Below are 9676 nucleotides of genomic sequence, written 5' to 3' on the forward strand. Positions count from 1 at the left end.
TAAAATTTCCAAAAAATCTTCACAGTTTAAGGGAAAGAATAAAACAGCCATGATTTTAAGCCTGTCTCATGTCTCACATTCAGATAAAAGAATCAAGCTCAACAAGTAAGGTGTTGTAAAGTGTCTTTAAAAGTCAAAATGAATGAATGAAAACGTAAAAGCAATATTTCATCTTTCACTTGCGAGACGAGCAGAGCTGCCACTAAAGGTTCGGGGCTGCAGAAGAACCTCGGCAGGCTGAAGTTGAGCTTTGAAATTTGATGCAGTAAAAAATATTCCTGATCAGACGAATGAGTGTAACATCACATGTGGTCACGTGCATGAACAAGGACAAAGCGTGCATGAAAACTCAGAGAAAAGGACAACTGTAGCATCAGCTGTGTCAGTTTATTCTTTCAAACATTCAGAGTCATCAAACTTTCAGCCTAATAAAATTCATTTAGAGACAAAAGAACAGAAATCTTTAACACAGAGATGCCGCAGCGCCGGAGAGTGCAACGGCAGCACGAGCTTTCCCTTCGTGTCTGCTCAGTGCCGGCGTTTTGGTCCCGTTACAGAGATGAAGACGATAACTGCGCATCGCGGGTTCAGTGAGAGGAAGGAGAAGGTGTGAGAAGTGAGAAGCTGTGGAGAGGCTTCCCTCCGTCGCCTCACGAATACATCGTGAGCTGAAGCCACTGTGAGGAAGAAAGAGACCGTCAGTGTTTACATGTGACCACAAGCCGTCCTCTGTCCTCCTCGGTTTTATAGTTTCAGTTTGATTGTCACCCCAGGAGCTGACCGATGTTTTCCTACAGACTTCTGTGCGATTCAAGTTCATTTCCAACCAGACCAGACTGTATAGAAAAGAACGATGTGGCCATTACTGCTCGCTGAGCCTCGAGCTGAGCATTTCTGACTGAGGGAGACTGTGCACTCATCATCAGGCCAGAATTACGAAATCAAAGGATGCTTTGCTCAAAAAGACTTGAAACTAGGGATTGAGACCATAACGCAGTCAATGAAGAAGAAGAAATGTTGCCCCCTAGTGGATATTAGAAAAAATACAGATTTAAGGCACTAGTTGTTTTTTTCCTGTGGTTCACAGTCAGTAAATCCGTCTCCACCTCATGTTTTTTCTGCTCCATATCATTGCAAAATATTAATCATGTTTTCTTTTCCTACTTCAGACTGTTTCCGTGCATTTCTAATCTCGTTCTCGTCTTTGGCCTTTGACCCGACCCCCACCCATTTTGCTTGCCTGCCCCTTGATGAATTTGATGCACCCTCGTCTCCTGTGTTTGGATCTTTTCCCCTGTGAGCTGACACACACGTTCCTACTTTTACCACACTCGTCCACTCAGTGTCTAAACTTCAGAATCGAGAGAATTAGAAAACATTCTGAAGTGAACCAGTCTGGGTTTTACCTCCTTGACGTCCAGATCGATGGTGCCGCTGTTGTCCTTATCCAGCGTCTTGAACGCTCCTGCAACACACACACACACACACACACACACACACACACACACACACACACACACACACACACACGTTGTGCATTTTAAATTGATATAAAAAAAATTTTCTTCTGTGCTTTTTGTTTCTTGGGTGGATGAGGAGGGAGGAGGAGTTTGGTGTAGGTTAGAGATGAACTAGGTGCTTCAGGCTGGTCCCTTGTTTCCCAGGGGATTGCCACAGTGGACGGATCCACATGTTTTGGTGTAGCACAGATTTGAACTTTAACACAGCCCTCCTGTTTATCTGGGCTTGGGATTGGTCCACTAGCTACAATAGCTTTGACCCCCTGAGGCTGGGTTTGTCTCTCCTCTGAGAATAGACTCGTGCAAATGGGTTCACCACACCCCACGCGGCAACACACTGGAGATACACTAACTACTTCTATTATGCATAAGAGAGACAAAGAAGTAGGGACAACACGTCATGTACAGCATGTACAGCTGTTCACAGGTGAGGAAAGTTAAACACATCATTATACAAACTTTACGTGTTCAGAAACGTAAAGCTGAAAATAAGACGGTCGGACAGCCGAGTGCACGCATATCTGAAATCACAGGGTGAAGAGAGACTCACTGCACATGGCGTCCAGTCGCACCAGGCAGCCAATGAAATTGTCAAAGTCCATATCGCCGTTCTCATCACTATAGCGACGGATAATCATCTTGTAGAGCTGGTCATTCAGCGGGAAGCCTGCAAAACACACACACACACACACACACTTAGTATGAAACTACACACACTCAAACGTCTTTGGTTCCCACAAGTACAGTGAACGTCCAGGTTTTGGTCCCAACAAATGTATGAACACACACACACACACACACACACACACACACACACACAGCAGCATTTCTTACCTGCAGCCTTGAAGGCACCAGGCACCTCGCTAGCGCTGATCACACCTGAGTTATCGGTGTCATAGTTAATGTAGATGCCCTGAAAACAAGACAACAAATAATAAACAACACAAACATAAAACCAGCGTGGAAACCGTCAGAGTGCGTCTGCACGGCTGCTCCCGACCGACCTGCCATCTCTTGATGTTATTCCAGAGGTACTTGAACTCGTGGAAGCCCAGTTTTCCTGTGCTGTCACTCTGATGGGAGCCAGGTCAAAGGTCAAACTCAGCAACACAAGCAGAACTCACTGAGAACCGTGACGGTTGATTTTCTGATCTGCTGCTACTAATTCTGCAACCACTGAGATTACTGTGTTCAGTCTGCACTATGTTTTGTGGAAGGATACGTCCATCACAGCAACCATACTCCTGCAGGACTCACTGCTGAAGCCGTCGGTCTTCAGCTTCCCATCTGAACGACAGATCCACAACTTCAGTTCAGCTTAGTTAAAATACAAATTTACTGCAAACACACAAAACACTGAAACTAGAAAATAACAATAAGAATGATTTAATGAGCTGCAGAAGGAAACCGGACTCACGTTTGCAGACCACTTTATTCAAGATGTTCATCAGTTCATTGGGACTCACCTCCATGTCCTGGACACACACACACACACACACACACACACACACACACACACAGCGTATTAGTTCTCCACACAGGAAGTCCCCTGAGTTAGTCACAGCCTCACAGAATGACTCAAACCAAAGCCTTCGATCGAGCGTCTGACTCACTGCAGTCACTGTTGCCAACAACACGCAACCAAAACACAGAAGCAGCGCTAAAAGTTCCGGACGCGGCTTCCTCAAAAACTCTTTTTTTTCTTCACGCGATGAAAGCCTGTAGCTGTGAGCTGGGCTCCAAGGCCACGGGGTGAGCGGGAAAGATTTATTTTCACATGCTGGCCGATCGGCTCACAAACCTCGACTTCGAATCAAATGTTCATCCGGCAGTGAGCTGGGATGTTTCCCGAGCTTTCTCTGAAGCTCTAAACTCTTAGTCACGGCCACTTGAGTCACTTCAATCTCTTTTCCTTCTTCTTTTTACTTCATTTTTCCACTATTTACATCTAACTGTAAAAAAGTACGAAGAAGCCACACGTGACAAACACTGTACTGAATAAGGAGCATTTATGGCACTAAAAACTGTTCTGTGAGCCAAAGATAACTAGGTGGGCCCAGTATGTGTTACAGCAAGTATACTGGGCCTTATAAGGTGGCCCTGCAGACCTAACAAAGCTGCAGGTGTTCATCACATCTGGGCCCAACGTTAAGCTTCAGAACAGAAATCCTTTCTTCCGTTTCCTTTCTGAGTCGAGGTCTTCCTCCTCTTCAGATACAACCAGGCCTGTTCTCAAAGTTTTCATGCTTTGCAAACTCATCGACAGCATCAGCCCCGGTCACCTGACGGGCTCCCCTTAGTGATGTTAAGGGTAAACTAAACTCCTGGAAATTTCCACAAAGTACTCACCTTTCACAGCCTCCTGACTCCACCCGCCTGAAGCAAATGGGAGGAGCATACTTTACTACAAGCCTCTGTCACAGCAGTTATCACTGCTGTTGGTTTAGCCGAGAACCGGCTGTGTTCTGGTCTAACTGGTGCGCACGCCCATCAGATGAGTAGAAGAAACACACACACACAGCATGACTGCGGCTGTGCCAGACAATGGCAGGAATGCAGAGAGGGAGTTCTCTGTGTAACACGCCCTGCAGCGAACTGCAGTTTCCACATGTTTGTCAGAGGATTCACCGAACGAGTTCACTGTTTATGTCTGCGACAGAACCGCACGCTATAATTAAAAAGCAGGAAAAAGCTGCTCCTTTATTCACCAGGCCTTCCACAGAGTGCGGCTCCATGTTTGATTTGGCTGAATTTTACACCGGTGGCATTTCCTGATCCAGTCCCAGAGGGAGCTTTCACTCCACTGTGATTAAAATATAATACAGCAAAATTATGATAACCAAAGAAAGCACATCTCAGAGTGGAAGTGTAGACTGTACAGCAGGGCCAGGAAGAAGCGCATTAAAGACAATCACTAGTGCACAATAAGAACAGCTCTGGAGCTTTCTCTGCTCTCACTAACTTCATTTACAAACCTCCAAATCATATTTAAGGCTCTCTGACATGGATACGGTGAGGTCAGTGGCTGGAAACACACCAACACACACATTCGCTTCGATAAAAAAGTAGGAAACACTCTTCACCTCATCACGTTGAAGTCACTGATGTTAAGGGTAATTCAGTTTCCTCCAGCTCTCTTTATTTTTTCAGTCATCTTTGATTCTTTGGTTTGGAAGTTTTGGTCTCCACAGATAATTTCCCCCTCAGGTACAGGGGCTGAATGTATTTAGAGTTCACCCATTTAAACTGTATTAAGGCTTAAAGTGTGCATTATTAGGGGCGTGGCCTCTGACAGGTGGATGGCGGCACAGGTAGCTGCTGTCTGTCTGCTAGTTGGAGTCCCTGAGCTGCACTGTGTTTGTGCTGTTGGAGCATTTTTAATGACATTATCTGACCAATAACGATCTTTCCCGGTTGGCTGTAATGGTGCGAGGACGTCTCAGTGCTGCACTCTGTGGCTCAGGGCTTCAACCTGCAGCTGTAACATCCAAGCACATCTGCGCCTGGTTTACAGTCAGGGGCCCACATGACTCGGGGACTCACACACAACCAACCGCACAGAGTCGGCTTCCCCTTGTGCTCCTGAGACGACCAAATTGCGACTCTTTAAAGCTCCTGATTTCCAGCTCTGTGTTTTTATCTTTGGACTCTGTGACTGCAGATTTACACGACACACAATTGATTCCTGATATTGTAGTTTTCCTGCTTCTATACTGCACCCTCTAGTCAGCAATACAGATGGAAGCACTGTAAGTGCATTTAGTATTTTCTAGTGTAAATGCACAGATAAAGCATGCACCCATCTACACACATCCTTCTATTGTATACGACCTGCAGAGCACACAGAAACCATGTCTGTCCTTATTGTGAGGGATGATACTTGAGCGTACAGCCGCGCCCTGCTACAGGAGTTTCTCGTTTCACGGGTCAAAAACAGGCGGTTGAAGTTTAGAAGTGCAAACTGACAGTTAGTTCACTGCTGTGGAAACTCCAGAGCTGCTGAGCTGGTTCGAGCTCGTTGCGCACAGTTTTTATTTTTCTGTTAAAGGTCCGATATCCAGAAAAGGCCTTTCTACAATGTTATGAGATATTTATGAACAGAACAAGCTCTGAAAGTCACACTTTTTCTCACACCGCTGTCAACAAGGCTGCTTCACAGCTTTACAAGCCAGTAAAAATACACAGGAGCTCTTCCTGGTTCACAGCAAGCAGCGCATCGTACTGTAGCATGCTGCTAGCACAGATGCTAAACATACAGCTGTGCACAGTCGGCAGCTGTAGGCCCTCTCTCTCTCTCTCAGTCAGTGTCTGTGCTTCACCTGAGCCATCACACCTCACCACACCTGTCTGCCTGCTTTTCATACTCCAACCCTCATCCCGTCTGTCCGGTCCCCTGTCCATTTTCTCACCTTGACTACTTATACTTCACCCTTCAGGTTTTCTACGCCTTCTATGAGGGGTCACCACAGCAGAGCATCTGCTCCATCTTTACCGTCCTCCTCTGTCACGCCAACCCTCTGCAGGTCCTCCTTCACCGTTTCTACTAAAAATGCTCCAAACAGGCACCAGAGCACAAACACAGAGTGCACAGGTGTTACCCAGTCTATGCAGATGAGCCTAAATACACTTTCTACCCACCAGAACAAGCTGATTTAAGGGGCCGCTGATCTTTCTGCAGACACCCCAGTGACTTTAAAAGTTTAGTGAAAGAGGCCACGCCCCCAATAATGCTTTAAGCCTGGTTTAAAGAGAAGAGCATCAGGACACAGGTGCACTCACATCTCCAGCCAGCTGTTTGAAAACCCTCCGAAACTGTTTCTCCTCTTCGCTCTCATTGGCCTCAGCGAACTGCAGAGGTCTGCGGGGAGGAGGCTGCACACAGAAGAAGCTTCTGTTAGGTCACACACTCACACACATCCTCCCTCCAACTGTGTTTGGACAGTTTGTGTGTTTGTTTGCACATAAAATCTTCCACTGAGAGGGCGTCGCTTCAGTCACACAGTTCAAGGTTCAAGCGATGCACATAAGCTCAGAGTTATCCACTGTGTGTCATCAGTTGTTAACAGGAACAAGACAAAAAATCTTTCTGTTTCTGCTACATTAAATATTAAAACTTGTTCATCGACATTCAGGTGCTGCACACAAGCAGAAATTTGATCTGGGATCTATTTTTCCCGTTTCTCATTGACGCAAATCTACCTGTGCTTTCATTAGAAATGTTGGAGGCTGCATTAGGACAGACTTTACAGAGTACTTACAGGGTCTGACGGCATGAACTGAGACGGGTCGATGTCGCTGTGGGGAAGAAATCACAGGCTCGGTTAGCCTAGCTCAGCATAAACACTCGAGTAGAAACTGATAGAAAAAGTGTGCTCACGTCACAGATTTGATGACGCTCCCGATCACTCCTTTTAACAGAAACATTTTGGCGTCGATCTGAAAAAGACCGAAGATTTAATCGACACTGATACGTGAAATCTGCGGGAGGTTTTTCACCATACTGGCTGTAAATGACCTGAACACCAAGGCCGAGACAGAAACCGCCGACTGCAGACAAACTCACGCAGAAGTTTAACGAACGTTTCATTAAAGTTAACGTTTTTATACTCTTTGATCAGTATGATGTCATAGATAATAACTATTATAATAATAATAATATGATAATATGATTATATACTTCTGATAATAGCCCGTTTTCATATTAATAACATCATCATGGAGAAATAATCATATAAAGAGAACAAACACTGATTCATTAAACTACATGCTTTAAATATTTTCAACTAACTCATCAGGCTCCAAACTGCATTCAGAGGCAGGGCCGTGTCCAGAGAGGGGACACGTGGTGGCACCACCCCTCCTGAAATATGAATATGAACTCAACATGAAACGCTACTGTCAGTCTTACGAATACGACCTGTGCTGGAATCTAACCAAGTACATGTACTCAAGCATTTTACTGATCTAATATTTTAGTGTACTTCACTCAAGTATTTCTATGTTATTCTACTTTAAAGCTTCTGTTACTTCTTATTTTGCTGACTCTTGCAAAGACACAGTGCTTATTATTATTATACGTGAAGCTGGAGCAGTTCATGAGTAAATGTAGTTTATCCACTGAGCTCATTTTGGCTCTCAGAGATTATTAAAACAACAAACTCAACGATTATTATTCAAATGAAATGATTGTGTCTGGAACAGTTCTCAGGTTCCATTCAGCCCAGCATCCCTCCCACCGCTGGATTCGCTTTATTCAGCTTTCTCAGACGAATTAAACTCACAGCTCATTGATCAAATGTAAAAGACATTTTTCTTCTTTTTAAAGGGAACTCACAATTTTCCAGTCTGAGTAATCTGACCAAATTAACCGATAATCAAATATGAATGAATCAGTAATTCATGTAGTAACTTTTATGTAGTAGTAACGATTATACTTGTACTTTAAGTGTATTTGGATTCATTCAAACAAGAGTATTAAACATATTAGTAACGCTCACACACACACACACACACACACACACACACACACACACACACACACACACACACACACACACACACACTTGTCCATTTTGTGCCATGTTTTCTTAAATAAAGCGCAGCGTCAGCGGCGGGAGGAGGCTCCGTCGGTACTGAAGGCTCACAGCTCCTGTCTTATCCCACCCTCGGTAATCTTTCCATGCCTCCGTGTTCTGGCCGCGCTGGGTTGTTTTCTCCACTTTAACCTTGTTTTGTAAATTTCCACCGGGTGGGTGGGACAGCATGCACAATTCTGCACTTTTACACAGCTGAGGCAAAGCCAGCACACAGGACACAGAGGAGCTTTGTGGTACTTACAGAAGCTTCAGCTGAGGACAGACGGAGGCAGAGACCGCGGAGCCGGCGACAGAGACGATCACGGACTGCGGGGAACACGGACACGGAGGAACTGCAGGGCGAGCCCACTGACAGCGTTCTTTTTCAATGCGTCATCAACCCCTCCCCAAACACACGCACATATGCACGGGCAGGCCGCCAGATCATAGCGCCCTCTAGAGTTCAAATACGTGGTGCGTTCAGGGGCCCACAGGTCAAATGACTCATCACCAACAGAGGAGACCTCACCTCATATTAGCTGTTCTGATGAGTTTCAACGATCAGAGTTTGGAAGCGTGGATTCAGCCTGTCTGTAAACGCACGTCAGGCTGCTGGTGGTGTGGTGGTGTGGGGGATATTATCCTGACACACTTTGGGTCCAACTGAGCATCGTCCACAGCTTACCTGAGTGTTGCTGTGGACATGGTCAGCCTTTCCTGCCCGGGGCAGATGAACACGTTAATGTTTTTATATTCGACGTGATGTGAAATGATGTGGGTGGTTTATTATCCTCTGATAACCTGGTAAATTTTGTCTGCGTTTCTTTTGACTCACAGACTTCAGACCTGGAACTTTTCAGATTTCAGGAAAAAGATCATGTTGGACAAGGTGGGACGTAAAAGGAACATTCTAGCCACTGATCCATCAGCTGATTACTGCCAGAAATATTTCAGATATGTTCCATCTTTCCTGTTTCAGTGGGTGTGTCTGTTAAAGAGCTGGCTGACCTGTTTTACGTCTCCCACCTTTAAACGCCTCCTCTGACAGCTCCAGCCTCTCTGTGGAGCTCAGCTTGTGTCTCAGCTTCGAGAACTGAAGATCACATCATTACTGATGTTACTACAGCTGACATCGTGACAAAGACTTCCTCATAAACACACGTTTACAGAGACATTATTAAAGGCATCACTATCATTATTTACTCTGAAGCAGAGAAGTGTGGATTGGAATAACTTGCACTGAATTATTCTACAGTTCTTTAGATGAATCCTCTGCTGTTTATGTATTTTATAAGGTTTTATGATTTGATTTATTTTTGTTCTTTTCATTTGACTTTAGTTATTAAATTTTAATGCATTTATAATTTAATTATTTTGTATTATTTTACTTTGTGTTTGTATTTTATAAATATTTATTTTATATTATTGTATTGTTGATAGTTGATTGCATTTGTTTTATTTTATCTAAGTTTGTGGTTTTTAAGGAGGAAGTTTAGCAGAAAATAGCATTTTATTTATTTAATTGTATTTTCTGTTTAATTAATAAATTGATTATGTTTTATCACATTTATTTTCTTCATT

General features: G+C 44.3%; 1 protein-coding gene across 1 annotated transcript; it reads right to left on the reverse strand.

Moving 5' to 3' along the window:
• Positions 1 to 368: 368 nt before the first annotated feature.
• capns1b (calpain, small subunit 1 b) lies at positions 369 to 8516 on the reverse strand. The gene is made up of 11 exons (XM_004565041.5): positions 8358 to 8516; positions 6898 to 6956; positions 6779 to 6815; positions 6300 to 6392; positions 2938 to 2995; positions 2743 to 2807; positions 2525 to 2593; positions 2355 to 2433; positions 2071 to 2187; positions 1407 to 1465; positions 369 to 677 (listed from the first exon to the last, which is right to left on the reverse strand). Exons 2-11 carry the CDS (start codon positions 6942 to 6944, stop codon positions 651 to 653), a joined length of 651 nt encoding a protein of 216 aa, XP_004565098.1. The 5' UTR covers positions 6945 to 6956; positions 8358 to 8516; the 3' UTR covers positions 369 to 650.
• Positions 8517 to 9676: the final 1160 nt, after the last annotated feature.

Source organism: Maylandia zebra, linkage group LG14, assembly GCF_041146795.1.
Source record: "Maylandia zebra isolate NMK-2024a linkage group LG14, Mzebra_GT3a, whole genome shotgun sequence".
NCBI lineage: Eukaryota > Metazoa > Chordata > Actinopteri > Cichliformes > Cichlidae > Maylandia > Maylandia zebra.

What these genes read in the sequence shown, in the direction of transcription:
- capns1b (XM_004565041.5), bottom strand. Translation starts at nt 6,944, where the DNA reads ATGTTTCTGTTAAAAGGAGTGATCGGGAGCGTCATCAAATCTGTGAC. An exon ending in ATAACATCAAGAGATGGCAG is followed by an intron (nt 2,434 to 2,524) that starts GTCGGTCGGGAG and finishes TCTTGTTTTCAG; the next exon opens with GGCATCTACATTAACTATGA. An exon ending in TCGATCTGGACGTCAAGGAG is followed by an intron (nt 678 to 1,406) that starts GTAAAACCCAGA and finishes TCTTCCTCACAG; the next exon opens with TGGCTTCAGCTCACGATGTA.